The sequence below is a fragment of the Halyomorpha halys genome, unplaced genomic scaffold (genome assembly GCF_000696795.3).
Source record: "Halyomorpha halys isolate HHAL.00 unplaced genomic scaffold, Hhal_1.1 Scaffold66.1, whole genome shotgun sequence".
Lineage (NCBI taxonomy): Eukaryota > Metazoa > Arthropoda > Insecta > Hemiptera > Pentatomidae > Halyomorpha > Halyomorpha halys.
Genome location: NW_027112997.1, coordinates 1,966,193 through 1,982,833, shown reverse-complemented (window position 1 = coordinate 1,982,833; position 16,641 = coordinate 1,966,193). Strand labels below are relative to the sequence as shown.

The following is a 16,641-nucleotide window of genomic DNA, read 5'->3' as shown; positions in this document are numbered from 1 at the left end:
TATATATGTATATGTATAAAGTTAAGTATTGGCGAAAGCAAAATGTCAAATAAGAGAGAAGAAGGAATAAGATGTAACACGCTTGAACTGCTGTAACATACTAGTTTTATTTTTTTTTTTGCAATGAACTCCTCTATCTCATGAAGAGTGTACATACACCACCCGTGCTATGTCTAGGCCTGGGTAAGGCTATGGATCTAAGAAAACTAGCTTTATTAGGTTTGGTACATCTCTTTATATACAGTCGATTAGCTGATCTCCTCAGTCAGCTGACATCGAAGAAACTAGCTGACTAAGGCTGTAACACCCACCCACGAGTTTACGAACAATCCTCGTAAACTTCAACTATACAATAAATTAATATAAAATGCAACAACAATAATTATTTGCAATAAAGTATATACAATAAAAAAAAAAAAAGATTGACACTCCTCATAAACTCTATTACAAACTAAAAGTAGAGCAAAACAAAACTAAAATCATGAATTTATATATTTTAAAAAAATGCAACGTAATTTATTCAGTACATCGCCATAATCAATAGTAAATTAAATCACCATTTAAGAAAATATAACACAACAGATAAGTTGAGATGAGGACACTCCGGATTACTCCTGCCCAGGTGTTTCGGTTAGTGGGGCTTTAAGCTGTTCAATATGAACTTTTCTGGGCTTTTTGGATTCTCTAATACCCTCAATAGTTACAACATTATGTTCTCTTATTATTATCACTCTGAAAGGTCTCTCGTATCGCTGTTTCTCCTTACCCCTGCTTGATCCCAACTTTCTGTATACAATTGTCCCAATTTTTATCGTTTCCTTCCTATCTGTGAGGTTTAAATTCTCCCGAGCTACTCTCCTGGCTTTTCCCTCTCCGATTTTCCCCGGACTTTTTCCCATACCTTTTTCCTTGTGACATGATTGTTGCTCATGCTCGTCACCGTCCACCGGAGTGTCCTTATAGTCCCGCCAGATTCCACAAAGCCCGAAAAGGTTTTCAAACGGCGAAAACCCTGTACCCAAACCTCGCAGCTGCCTACAACCTCTGATATAGTTTTCCTCATTCCCCACCAAAAGTATCTTCTCTTTAACGCTTGTATTGTCTCATGGATTCCCCGGTGATATGTCTTGCCCTGATGATATGTTAAGGTGACTTCTCGTTGTTCGTCTTCCAGAAGGGTTTCCACCATCAGTTAGCAACGGATGAATGTCCTGTTCATTCTAATCTGTTCATCACGCTTGATCTTCTCCCAAACGGTTTCGTTGCCAACATACAGGTGATGCTTTTCTCCAGGCTTAGAAGCATTATTCAATATTCTACAGATCTGGTCATTCTTCACGCCTGGTTGCGACCAGATCGGCGTTATTTTATTTCTACCCTACTCGCTATGTTTAATTGTGGACATTCCGGTGATTTTCGTCATCCAAATAATTTGTCTCTTCTTGTCATTAATTAATTCCTCCATTTCCTCTTTGTCTTTCTTCAGCCAAACTCTCGTTATTCAAAGATTCTTCCCTACCATCTTCTTCCGCTTCATCCAGATCTTCCTCTCTAGGCGTCCATTCCCTCATGACACCGGATTTTCTTGTTCCACGGCGTTCGTGGTTATGGCTCGAAACAACCAATCAGCCACCACATTTTCTTTTCCCGGTTTACATACAACCTCCATGTTATATTGCGCTAGAAGCTCCTTCCAGCGAGTTATCCTGGCTGAAGATTCCTTCAGTTCCCCCCCACCCCACTGGAGTGGTATGTGGTCAGGATGAACCTTGAACCTTCTGCCGAACACATGTGGTCTAAAGTGATCGACAGCCCACACTATTCCCAGGAGTTCTCGCTCTATTGCACTGTATCTACTTTTCGTCTCTGTAAGGCGTTTGCTGGCGTATGCCACTGGGCGCTCTCCCCCATCACCCTCCTGAGACAGCACCGCTGTTAGCGCATACTTACTCGCATCTGTGGTTATCGTGAATTGCTGATTAAAATCTGGAAAAGCTAGTACCGGCTCTTGCTGCAACCTCTCCATGCACCGTCTGATACCATCGTCACCACTCTGTACTTTTCAGTAGTTTCACCTGGCGCACTCTTATTTTTAACCACCCACAATTTGGGGATGTACTTTCAGTAATGATTTCCTGTCGTTTTAAACATTCGAGTTCCTCCCGGATGTGGTGACCTAGTGCCTGTGGATATCTCCTCTCCCTTACGTATGTCATCCTGCCCTACTTCAGTGAGATCTCATGGACAGTCTTCCCGGTCGCCCCGAGGAAATCCCCTTTTAAAAAAAAATATCCTGGTATTCCCTCTTGAGGCTCAGCTTGATTGATTGCCCCAATCCGTTCACCCTCGTTCCTCTGTTGTTGACGACATTTGTAGGTTTTACTTCCTATCTTAATCCTCCATTTTCCCTTGCTATTCTTAATCCAAGCACCCACCTTCCTGGGGTCACACCGCCACAATTACTTTATATGCCCTCGGCATGGACTTTACAATATGCACTTTCAAGATGCCCTTACTAAATCCCCAATGGTTCAAGCGTATTTCCACCTCCCTCTCTACCTCACAAGGCCCACCCAGGGTGATTAACCTACAGTGACATACCCGAATCCGGTGTGCTCTCTCTCCACTACACAACTTCTCCACAGTTTCTCGACACATAATAGTACTGGAACTACTGGTATCTACCAGACACCTCACTCCTGCAATCTCTAACCTAAATCTCTTTTACTCGGCAGACTACCGCTGCTTTCAGAGCTTTAGCATCCTCGCTGTCCAGTAGATCCTCCGACATCTTCGCTTCTATTCGCCCCATTAGGCGATCGCCCCCTTATAAGAAATGATTTAATTCTCCGGTCTCTCCGGTGAATTTTTCTACGTCCGACACTGCCTTCTTCAGGTCCTGGGTGGTTGCCGTACGGACCTTAATCCATTCTAGCGTCGTGGCATGAAATTGCACTAAACAGACTTCTGGTAATGGCTGAATCTGCTCCAGAGGTGGGTTGCCTGCTGCTAAAGTTTGCTTGACTGCAGCTTGAGGCTGGTTTAACAAAATTAAAACTGAGTTAAAAGCCCTGTTTTCCTGTTCCAGATGAGATAAAAATTAAATTGAACTACTACAGTTCGCCGATTAGGTAATATTCCGTTGAAAGGATTTGGGGTGGGTGTAAATCTACATGTTTGATTCGTTGATATTTATGGGGAAGCTCACAGCAAAGGTTTGCTATGAGTATGAATTCTTCTTTTTCACCTTAGAGTTCATTTCGCGTTTTTTTTCTTTTCTTTTTTTTAAACTAACAAGGCTTCGACATTATCATCAGAAGATTGCAAAAGGTTGTAAGCATGAAGAATATTATATATTATTTTAAAGTTCATTACAATGTGAAGAGTCAGTTGTAAAAATTTGATGTTAATGCCGTGGTTAGGCGACACCCATTTTGTTTTGAATCAAGTGGTAATGGCTCCTTCTACATCGAAATCTGCCAATGAATTACTTACATTAAATAAATAAATAAAATTGTTAACAAATTATACCTAGAGGAAAAAAAGAACACATAATATTTTCCCAGATGTATCCTGTAAACGAAGCTAAATCGGCATAACAGGAATCAACTCTACAAGGGTTTACACACAATTAATACATTTATTGAGGTTGTTGAATTTTCTATTTTGATTAAAAGCGCAGAATGTGTAAACAAAAAATGTTTTACTGAAAATTACAGTATAATACTAACACTGATAATAATAATACCTTGATGCTTGGTAGGAAACTGTTTCTTGCACTATAGATTCCCTTGCACGCTTATCAAAGACTCATTGTTAATACCTTGTTGTTCTTATAGGAGTATTCTAACAGCCTGCAAAGGAGCTAATGTTCAACTGGTCAATGTACAATGTGTTCACACTAACAACAGTTATATTTGTACATTGGGAATACGGTAAGATCATGAAAAATGTTTACTTATCTATTGTATTTCCAATTAATAACATCCCTTTTTTCACCCCGATATCATTACACCGAAATACAATAGTGGAATACTACACTTTTCCTCTAGCTTATTTTACAAACGTTTAGGAATATATTTTTTAAAGTATAATACGTATTACAAGCTTATATACAAACTTCATGCCATATTCAGAATACTCCATTTACAAGTAAAAAGCACTGTAAAATAATTGTACTAATTATCCTCAGACTCTAGAAGCGCATTGATACAAATTATTTCCTTCAACACAATGTTTCTTATTACTTTCAATAGTTAATCTTATACTGTTATACGGATTTATTAAATTTTTATTTTACACACTTTAAAGCAAACGCATATTTTTGTATAATCTTATGAAAGCCTTGATTGAGGCGGAAAGATAGAAGTTCTCATAGCAATGGGTTGACAGTCCGTCTCTGGCCCTTTCCAGTCGTCTAATGTTAGTTACTAACCCTCCGTACTCGGGCACTATTATTACAGCAATTCTATTAAACATGGTGTATACCTAAATCACATGTGTCTGTCAAAGTGGTTGTATTAGATTAGTTGGTTCTGAATCCAATAGATGATGTGATTTACTCTATATCAGAAGGTCTCGACAATGCGTGATCATACAGGTTAGGTAGCTAGGAGTTGAATGGACAGGACGAGTCACATGGAAACTAGCCGTAAGTCCTCAAAGGATGGAAACTTCACTCCGTAGGGAACAAGCATAGCGGTCGTGAAGGGAAGGAAATTTCTATGGGAACTAGTCCTACGTCCTTGCAAGAAGGAAACTTTGCTCTGCAGGGAACGAGGCTGCAGTCGCAAAAGGGGATTTAACGTCCAACGGTACCTAGCCGAAGGTCCTCACGAAAAGAATAATAGGTATAGGAAGGAGGAGGGATCCAGAAAAGGCACAGTGAAATAGAAGACAAATTTACATTTACAAAAATAGCACTAGAACGAAGTGATGTATATTACATTATTACTCACTACCTCCTAAGGAGGAGAATTCCCTGGAGGGGAAATTCGCACTTTGTTTAATCAAGTTTATTTATATATCGCTCTGGACTATATCGGAAGATGCTATCTGTAAGACGTTAGCTTTTAGTGGATCAAAAGTACTATTGTAATATTTATTGATTCTAAAAATACATGTATCTACATTACATTATATAACATGGTACTTAATTTGTACAATCAAAGTATTTACAAAAAAAATACACATTTCAATAAATGATGTTTGCCTGACGACTGTAGTAGTTTTCGTAGCGGCAGCGTCGCGTCAGTATGTAACGGTCAATCGACAGCATGTTCGGTATGGTCATCGATGCTGCAGATATAAGCATGGTTGCTACATGTCAATATTACTGTTACAATATACTCCTCAAACGGTTTATATATTGACGAAATCCAACAATGACTTAATAATATTGACCATTTGATGGGGGCTTAAAGGGTTATTCTTTCTTAGCATTTTGTATTTTTTTTTTCTGGTATTCATATCACCTAAACGATATCAGTTACTTATCAACGGTTTTTAATATAAAAGATACTTTTCTTCTATAAAACTAATAACGATTACAATCGTAAAATGGCCTCTGTCCTTTTTTTTAGGACTTCCATTTCCTTCCTTTCTTCAATTTATAGTAAAAAATGAATCTATTTGCCTCATACTAATTTAGTCTTCCTATCATCATCGAGGTGCCCTTACTATTTTTATAAATTTAAAGAAATATTGTTTCTATTTGCCTTATCCCCCCCCCCTTATCACGTACTATAAATAGCATGGAACCATTTCCGATCTTCTTGACCATTCTGTGAAAAGCACTGTTCCTCCGTATTAAATAAATAGTATTCAATTTCTGAAACTAAAGTTAGGTATGTCTTCCAGATGTGATTCAGGCTACATGTTTTATATATTCGGTCTACTGTCAAAAATGTTCTATTTGACAGATAATTTTAATATTTTTTGTTTTATTCTTTGAAGGTGTAGTTCGTCCACTAAATGAATTCTATTATTGGAATTACCAGTTTATTATTAATCCTCTTGAAATCAATAAATAAATAATAATTTAAAGATGTAAGATTTCAAATTTAACAGAATAATGTCTAACGATTTTTGAAAAAATAAGCTGTAAATGTGCCTTAATAAAATCTGAAATGTTAGGCGCTTATGGATGTTTTGTTTTTTCTAACGAAGTTAACTGCTTGTCTGTTTTACTTTGTTGAAGACCAATGATCTTGCTAGCTTTTTTTTTAGGATACATAATGGGGTGTATTTCCCAAAGCACGTTTTACTTTGGCATGTTTTTGGTAGTCATTTTCACACAGAATCTCCTCTTTCCCCCCAACAATTTGAGAGCAAGCGAAAAATAAGTCGAAGCTTTGTTCTATCTGTGGACTTCGAGCCGACAGTTGTCCCATATTGTTCCACAGATATTGACATACAATTAGTTATATCGAACTAGCCCTAGTCGATTTGGCTTTAATAAACACTATGAGAGCTTTCAAACTAAGAAAACAGTTGATCTTGTTTCAATCTACTGTTACGGAAATGGTTTATGTTTGCTGTCAGCTAGTCGCAAGGAGTGCCTCAGCCTAGTAATCTGTGAGCTGTAACTAAAATAAAATAGACAAAAGCAACGTCGTCGGCAAAATGGAGGTTCACACCTTCTGCTATGGTAGCCAAAAAATTGAACATTAGAATGGAACTCCCAAGACAAATCTCCGTGACTCAAATTCAACTACTTTTTGGCTTCTTTATCCGATGTCTGATGCGTAAAAGATATTCCTATCACTGAAATAGTTATGGAATTCAAGAAATAAGAACCACAACAATACGCAGAGCTAGCAGAATGGACTCTCGACTAACCGTATCAATAGCATTTTTAGCATCTATTCAGCGTGCATGCGCACACAAGACACCTATGTATTAACATATTATTGTACACAGTTATTCCTACAGATTGTTTTTAACAGCCCAAGATGGATTTTTTAACCTTTAAACGTTATCAAGTAGATTATATACCTTAATTTATACAAAGCTATTTTTTTTATTTTTAATTAATTTTTCTATGCAGGTTTGGCAATAGAATGTTTTAAATGTGTGTCTGAGAACGGCAAAAATAGAGCTTGTGATGATCCATTCCATAACAACTACACTGTGGATATTTTAGAATCTCCATGCCTGGGAGGACGCAAAGGAAGAAATGGTCTTTTCCCGGCAACTGCATGCATTAAACTAGCTGGTGTTTATGGTAAGTTTTAATTTTTTTGTTAGTTTTTTGTCTGTACATGGATGCTTTTTCATGAATTATTATAGAAATTTAAAGATACATCACTTTGTTGGTTTTCCACCAACGAAATTAAGAAATTCATTAAAACGTTTCAAATAGCTTTGAACAGATCCTTATTTTTAGTGATTTTTTATTGGCCCATCATTACTAACAGTCACATATTTTATCAAAGCTAGACATAATTAAAAAATGTTATTAAGATATTTCTATAAGCATATTTTTTTTCTTTACTCATCAAAAACATTGTGTTATTTCAGCTGGTAGAACAGAAATGATAATTGTTTAACATTGGAGAAATAAAATCACTTGAAAACTAAATCAATTTACCAATATCTAAAATATAACAAGAAACAAAAAGTATTATTTTAAAAATATTTGTATTTTTTCGAAACAATGTTGAGTTGTCACGCTTGAAATGCCCATTTTTAAAAACAGGAAATATATAAAAATGTTACAAATAAATCAAACACATTATATTTACCATATTTTTCAACACATTTTTGCCAACGTGTTACCGAATTTTCTGTCACAGATTCAAAAAATGTTTGTGTCACAAGTTTAATGTACATAAAACTAAGTGATAAAACGCATTTTTCATGTCTGAATCATTTGTAAACAAAGTCCCTTTTTCATTTCCCCTTTCTCCTAGCAAATCTAAAGCAATTTCGACCTTTAAATAATAATGACCTCCAAACCGCCATTGAATAGTAATAATTAACTATTCTTGTCCTTTCGGCCATTTCTGAAGCTTTGGATACAGTTTAACATTACATCCTCCACAACAAATTCCAAAAGCTATCCTTATTCAACAGCCTACGGCACTAGTCCTTCCTCTCAGGTTGGTCACAGTATATACTCGTATCGTTGTCCCTGGCCAACCTCTTTCCATCACAATACTCCTCTCCCTCTTCGTCACGCTTCACCATTTGGGTGAAAACTAGAAGCTAAATAAAACGTTCAATTAATTACTTTGTACGATTCATTTTCGGGATTCTTGGGGAACCTATATCTCCCGATATTATAAGGGGTTAAAGTAGTTTTATCCTTCCTACAGCCATAAGTATTTCCAAGCATTCTCTCTCAACAAAGTTATCCAATCCCACAGTCAATCATTCATCTCTGATCTACTTCAATTCAAATCCTTCATTCATTTTCGCAAACCCGTTCTAGGTTTTCTAGCTTGATGTAAAACGGCCCACCAAACAGTAGCTTTTGACAGATATTTCATTATCAGATCTTTCTCTCTATGAAATTCTATCCTTACTTTAATTCGTTGCTCCAGTACCTTCTCCATCTTAAAATTCCACCTATTCGTTAATTTCCTATCCAACCAGATCCAAAAGAATTAATATCAGTACACTGGTTCTCAACTGAAATTGGTAAATTGATAGAAGATTTGGGTTATCCATTACTCTTGATCCGTTTTTGTCATTGGTTACTACGCGCAGAAGAAATAGATCAGTATTTATTCATTTTTTTTTTTTTTACGTGCAATTAGAGAAAAACCAATATCTCGACGTTTTCTAAAACTTCGTCCTCGATATGTATTAGAGACCGTCCATGAGGTGTCCTAGGGTCGTATCTTCTGAAGAAAATTGTGAAAACTAATGACGAATGGCTCATTCATTATAACTCTGTACACCAAAAGCTTGATTGATATTGCTTACTACCTGTGTGGTGGAATAACCAAGTTGGAACTCATAAAAAAAAAATCGCGTGGTTCCAATGTAACATTTTAATTAATACTAAAACCTGTATCGGTACTTGGGAAAAAAATTAGCACTGTTAGCAAACAAAGGAGTATATTATTATACTATACTGAAGGTAAATAATTTTCTGGAAATCAGCATAATATGCTTTGATTCTCCCTAAAGATAAAGATCTATAAAATTGGACATTTCATGCGTAACAACTCAATAGTTTGTAATAGAAACGTATATTGACATTATCAATAACTTTCAATTTATAAGATTAATATATTTTTCAGATGATACTGGTGAAACAATTACAATAAGGGGCTGTGCCTTAGACAGTGGAACTTTAACAACTGACACTGAAATTATAAGGATGTCTCACTGTGGAGGGTTCATTTTCGAAAACAGGTGATTATACAAATTAGTGTTTGTTGCAAAAATGTTAATATATTCTTTATCCTTTTATATGAAAATAGCAAGTATTTTTACGATATGAGATTTTCTTATATAACACATACAATTTAAATATTGCATTACAATATGTGTTATTATGACAGAATTAGTGGTACTATCTTAAGGCACTTATACATTAAGCAAATTGTGCCCAACGATTGGCCACAAACTGGTTCGTAAGCCGAGATTCGGTTAGTTTGTACTGGAAACAAATTAATAGCCGAACCGACTGACGTTTAGCGCCATTTCCTGATGTAGACCTCATCATTTACCCCCAACTCTTTGGTTTAAAGGCGCATAACCAAAATACGTCAAACGAATACATTTAATGTCGTCAAGTTACTGTGTATAACACCAAGGTACCGTGTATAGCACCAGTTTATGAGGTGAGGTACTCTGCTTCTGAAGGCCTCGACAAAGCAAGGCAAACTGGATAGGAGGTATTTTGACAGGATAAATGGTGAGTTTTACGGGTATTCAACGTGAATCCTCGTTGGATGGAAATTCCACTTTGTAAGGTGTTCGCTTAGGGTCGTGAAGGGGAAGATATATCCTATGGGTATTCACTGTAGATCCTGACGAATGGACAGAGGGTATAGTTAGGAGAAGAGATCCAGAGAAGGTAGAGTGGAATAATAATACAATATACTAATCCAAAAAATAGCACTATAATGTACTGATGTTTTTTATTACACACTGAATCTGAATCAGCAAGTAATAGCAACCCTGAAAAGGATTGTCACACTTAGACTTGTCAATTTTGTGTTCATTGGTACTTCTGAGCTAAAAAACGTCATCGAGAAATGCTACGTATAAATATTAGCTTAAAGTGGATCAAAAGATTCTACTGTAATCTTTATTGATTCAAATAATACATTTAAGAATATTATAACATGTTGCATGGTTATTACATTTGAAGTATTTACAAAAAATAAACATATTTTAATATATGACGCTTGTTTGATGATCGCGCTTCACATCTCGGCTACTTGGTCGCGTCAGGTTGGCTCGCTTCTCTAAAGTAGTCATTTGTTGATCAGCAGACAGTACCAGGGTAGCTACAATATCTTGAAGGTCTACTATAATGGAGAGGGTAACCTAATGGGCAAAGTGCAAGGAGTAGGGGCTCTGTTCAACATTGGGTTCTGCCTCTTTTTACATTACAATCAGTATACTGGCAATATTGGTTCTAAAACATCGTTACCTAATAAAGAAATTGTCGAAACGTAGCTTGAATGCATTGTTTCTTTATTGATCACTAACCACAGCAGTAGTTTCGAACTGGTGGTCTGTGGAACACAAGTGTGGGTGAACAGAAGGATGGGTCCAGCAGCACATATTTTGTACAGACTTATTGTTAGAACTGATTTATTCTTTACCAGTCCTGTTTGAATGCCAGTAGGTAAATAATTTGGTCGAAAATAAGGTGGAATTAAAGTAACTACTAACAACACTAATGATGTTATTACTATTCTTTATAATACCCATACTTTTGTTATTGATTGGTGAGCAATGTGAAGTATGCAGCCATCTTGTGTCATTGTGGACCATCTATTTAAATTTTTTATGTTGCTTCTTCTTAAATCGCATTATCGGAACAATTTACAAGAAATAATAGTTATAATAATAATGACGGAAGTAATTTAATTAATAGGTTATTACGGAAATTCCGATTTAAAATGAAATAGTAGCAACAAAAACGGGAATTTCTCAGAAACAAAATGGCCGCAACTTCAATCTTTTTTTATAAAGACACTGAAACCATTTCTTATATACAAGTACACAATATGAACATTATGAAAAAGGTTAGGAAAAATGATAATAATGGTGCTTAATCGATTAGCAAAGAAATACATTGTTGTATCTTTATCTTGTTTTCCGCCAATGTTATTATTATTAGTAAGGGAATGGAAGGTTCCTTGTACAGTTATGTTCTGTGTTCAGTTGTGTACTAATGTTAATTGTAATAAAATATGTTTTCTTATTTCGCCACAAAGCGTGTGTTATTTACAAAATCCCGGCATTCCAATATAATATACATAATCCTGAATATGATATTATTTATAAATCTATATGGCTGATTTACTATATCACTTAGTCATACATCCATTTACTGTATCACAATAGCCCCTTTGAATGTATCATAATAATTCCACATCTTTATAGTGTCATGTTTACATTGTTTACATTACATAATACAAGTTGTGCATTTCATGTTTTAAATGTTGAAAGACTTACCGTTTCTTCCTCTATAGAGGCAAGTATTAAAATATATTCTTGTTTTATGAGTATAAACGAATCTAGAGTAACAAAATTGTCTAATAAATCCAAAAGTGTTCGGGTCTGAAAAATCATGGTTTGATATTTTTCAATTGATCGCAGACCGTATTATTTACAGCTATTGCAATATTGCTTACAATCATGGAGCATACTTCACATAAAATATGTTTTTTCGGAAACTTATGAAAGTAATTATAACACTTTTTAGAGTGTGTTTTCAATGAGCCCCATTTTTTCGGATGTATCATAATATTCCTAACTGACCCAAAAGATTCCGTTATTTCATAACAATTTAATATAATTACGCCAGAAATTATTAATTAAGATATTGTTTGTTTTAATTTATGTTACAGATACGTCAAAGGCTGTGTTCAAAGTTGTTCTGATGCTGATGCATGTAATTTCTCCAATAAAAGTCGACACCATTCTTTTAGAACTTATTTGTTTTGTATTATTGTTTTAATTTTTTTAAATACAATTATATACTAAAATACGAACTGAACTTATTATTTAACCTTTTAATACCAAGCTTTTATGTGATATTAAATACTTGATTAGAATAAAATATATTTTATTATATCTAAGAAATGTTTCACATAAAGATACCTGACCTGACCTTGAGGACAGTCTCCACAAATACCACAAGCTGATCTGATCTTTTAGAGACCTTCGCCATCAAACCAACTTTTTCTACTATGAGCATCTGAACACTATATGAATGAGTTTAGTCACACATTACCGCTAATGCTATACAATATTGAATTAATTAGCGATTACTAGACAATGCTCATGTCAGATATAATTATTTTTAATATAATAATAAATATATAGGTAAGTAAAAGTAAAATATATCCATGTATATAATTCAAAACAATTCTCGTGCAAAATGAAGACATTTAAAATCAATAGTTATAAAATGCCACTGAAGAGATAAGATATGCTTGATTTATATTTAGAGAGAAGATGGAAATGCTTCCTCGATGTACAATTCTGAGTACTTTCTACAGACCTCTGTATACTAGTCTTAAACATTTTTTATATAATTTATTTATTGCAATTTACGACTGTATAAAAATCTATAAAACAAGTAAATTTGCGGTTAGTGATAAAATGGCATGATACAATTATGGAGATGGTTAAGTAAGATCTGACTCCCATAGATAGACTATGTACTCTTCACGAGAAGGCCTCGACAATGCGTGTTCATTGTTAGTAAGGTAGTTGATTAGAAGGTGAATAGATAAGATGAGAGTTACGAGGTGACAACCGTAATTTCTGTGATGATGAACCTCGTCCTACCGGGTACTGTTCATGTAGGTACGAAGGAGACTTGCAAACTTGGAAGGTAGCCAGTGGCCAGGTCATGCAGGAAGGTATCTTCGTTCTACCGGGCGCTATTCCTGAGATACGAAGGGGGTGTGTAAGCCCGGAGGGTAGCTAACCGCCGGGTCCTATGGAAAGGGATAGAAGGTAGAGGAAAGAGGTGACCAGAAGGAAGCAAGCGTGAAATAAGACTCTTCATGTCAAATAATAAGGTGGAAGGAATAAACAGAATGTCTTACTGGCTGTCCCAAGTGATACTGTAACAGCATCATCGATGGGGTATTGATTCTACTAACGATACAAAGGCCGGCGAGAGGCACCGCCTGTAAGAACTTACTGTTTTGTGATTCAGTATTTTCTATTTGGTAAACTTTATTAATTAACATATTTACATTTATAATACAGTTTACATGTTTATATATAACATAATAAAATTATTTACATTTTATTGAATAAATGAACACAATATCTGACTAAAGAAAACTTAGGTGGTGCTTCAAATCAGGAAGTGCTAATGATGTTAAAACGGTCGGTCCCTGATAGATAGCGTCGCTACAGCCTGTTCTACATCAAGAAAGACTCCAGTAGTACATTCCGCGCTCCAACGAAGACGAGATATCAACCACACGATGACATTACTGGATAGTGGAGTAGGATTTACGGAATCCAAACTGGTGATCTGGGATTATGTGGTTGGAATCTAGGATGGGGTACAGCCGTTTCAAGATGAGTTTCTCAAGGATTTTGCCCATCATAGGTAACAGAGAGAGAGGACGGTAGGAGGATGGCAGCTTTTGAGGTTTGGGAATCATTTTGATTATGAATAATTTCCACGGGTCAGGAAAATATGTGGATCTGAGTACAACATTATAGATGCAAGTGAGGAATAGAACAGATTTTCGAAGATGTTTTAAAATATCGAATGTAGATAGAATATCTCTGAACTTTTAAACTTACCTCCTAGTGTTTCCTTCGACAACTCAGTTCGACTACTTTCTAGAATAATGACTCTTATCTCTAAAGGTTCTTCTACAAGTTTGCCAAACAATGGCAAATTCGCGCATGCGCTAGCGTGTGGATGGGTTATTTGGATTGGCTGGTACAAGTTCGCCTGAATTTGCGACCCACCCGTCGAGTGTCGGTTTTGGGGCACAAATCAAAGGGCGCTTGTGCTGCATTCACAAGTTAGTTTTCATTTTGCATTGGATTAGAACTGCCAACAGATGGATATTTGTGCTCCACGTGTTTTAATTAATTAAAGAATTTCTCAAACCTTTGGAATTAACTATTAGCTCTTGTTTATGGTTGTACATTTTAAAATTCTATCGATTTGGTGTTAATAAATTGTTCTAAACCTAATAAGATTAATAAATCAACTTTAGCAGTTTACTTTTATTTTAACACAGCACGAATATATTTTTATGAAAACATTATATGCCTAAATAATTAAATTAAAAAGTGTCTGATAAAAATTCTAGACCGAAAGTTGAATTTATAGGTTATGTAGTACTATTTATCTGAACTTTATCATCTACAGTCAATATTGCTGATATTTACGCTTCCTTTTCATTTTGATTATCTTTATTTTGTTACTTTTTGTAGTAAAAATAGATAAATCGAATGTAATAGTCGAAAAAATTCAAAAGAAAAAACAAGTGTGCTCAAAACCAAACCGAGTCTCTCTGTAGATCAATAAATGCGTCTTTCGTGAATGTAAATGTTCTGCTTATGATATCAATGTTGTCGGCAAATGGTAAAGCCTAGTAAACTTTGGGATTTATTATTTAAGATTCTTTTTTGCGGAGATGAATCCGGGCAGCGATACTGAATCTGAAAATATAAAATTTTAGACCTCACCATTTCCAAGGAATGAGTAAAACTGAATGCTCAGAAAGCGGCAGCACAACAGTAGTGCCGACCGATGTAAAAGAAATTCGGAGGTTATGGGGTGTGTTGAACTAGATTCGCTGGTTCCTGCAAGAAATGGCAGAGTACCTCCAACCCCTTAACAATCTGCTGAAGAAAAGTAGTAAGATAATCGTGTCACCGGTAGCGCGCATAAAGTTAGGAAATGTATGGAACAGTTGCACAAGGTTCTCGTATTTCAGTCAGCTAGAAGAATAAGGTGTAAATGGACAAGCTGACGGGTTTAGCCTGAGAGAACACAGCTGACATTGCCTAGTTGAATTCTTGGGCTCCTATCAGCTTAGGCTGAAACTACTCTAGTAGCTATAGTTAAGATCTGTAAGCCCGTTCCAAACAAGATTTACGCAAATCAAATAGATATCAAAATATGCCAGTTCTACAAATATTCGCTTTAGATCCTTGCGGAAGGGCAAATATGGCTGAAGGATATTCACACTCATTCAAAGATCCAGAGTTTGTGGCAGAGGGAGCTAAACCTTCATTTGGTTACCTCATTACTACAGCGAAGCCGGTTCGAACCTGGCTTTTATTTCGTGGCGGTCTCACGTAATGAAAACTTGACTCCCTCACCATGTTCAGAATAGGTTGATTACCTCTAAATAACTCCCCCCTCTCTCACGTCAGAAATGACCAGGAAAGGGGTCATAAAAAAAGTTTAAGGATGGATGAGAGACCCAAAGATTTAGTGAAGTAACAACAGTTTGTAGTACCAAAATTTTGGAAGGATTACATGATCCTACACAATTAGTGTGTGTTTACTCACTTTCTCCTTTAAAGTGTTTTATTTTATTTAAAGTCGGATTTATTCTCAATAAAGTTTTGGTTAGTGATGTCTTTAGGTAAGAAAAAGCATAAGACAATAGCTGTTATTGGACCAGCAAAACAGGTATCCAAAAGTCACTATGTCAATACTGTGAAGGGAATCTTTATGGACCAGATAACTCTAACCCTTGGGACATATATCATCAAAGAAGTACTACAGTATACAAGATTACTTCCAACAGAAGGCGAAAGGTCATGTAAGGCAGAGAAACAAATATAGATTAAGAAGCAAGTATTGGTATTTGATTAGAATTAGGGATGCGACATCGATGTCGATGTTTTACGTTTGTCCCAATTTTTCATTTTTTTTTTTCCAAAAGTAACTAAATGAAAACAAAAAATTTACAGTATAAACAATTTCCTATCAATGTGGTGGGATAAAAAAGGACCTCCAACCATCACGCTAAAGACATAATAAAGATAAATTACGTCTAGAAAAACATCCATGTTTTAAAATATCTATGCTCAATATTAAAATATCATTGCATATAAATCTTTTCCAAAAATACATCGATGTTTTTGAACAATTTCAGAAACATATGGTCTGTTCTTACGATCACCATGCTCAGGCCAGTCAGAAGTGCTTTTTGTATCAAAAAAATAGGACATCGACTACTAAAAACATCGATGTTTTAAAATATCTTTGCTTACAATACATTACCGAAAAAACATCGATGTTTTTAAACAACTATTGAAGGAACATAAGGTCTGTTCCAACGACTACCAAGCTCAGGCCAGTCAGAAGTGCTTTTTGCATCAAAGAATAGGACTTCGACTACAAAAAACATCGATGTTTTAAAATATCTTAGCTTACAATACATTGCCGAAAAAACATCGATGTTTTTGAACAACTATTGAAGGAACATAAGGTCTGTTCCA

General features: G+C 35.6%; 1 protein-coding gene across 1 annotated transcript; it reads left to right on the top strand.

The window, feature by feature from the left end:
• Window positions 1–3,167: 3,167 nt before the first annotated feature.
• LOC106692670 (uncharacterized) lies at window positions 3,168–12,188 on the top strand. Its single transcript, XM_014438756.3, has 4 exons — window positions 3,168–3,935; window positions 7,049–7,225; window positions 9,252–9,366; window positions 12,045–12,188. Exons 1-4 carry the CDS (start codon window positions 3,869–3,871, stop codon window positions 12,178–12,180), a joined length of 495 nt encoding a protein of 164 aa, XP_014294242.2. The 5' UTR covers window positions 3,168–3,868; the 3' UTR covers window positions 12,181–12,188.
• The last annotated feature ends 4,453 nt before the right edge of the window (window positions 12,189–16,641 follow it).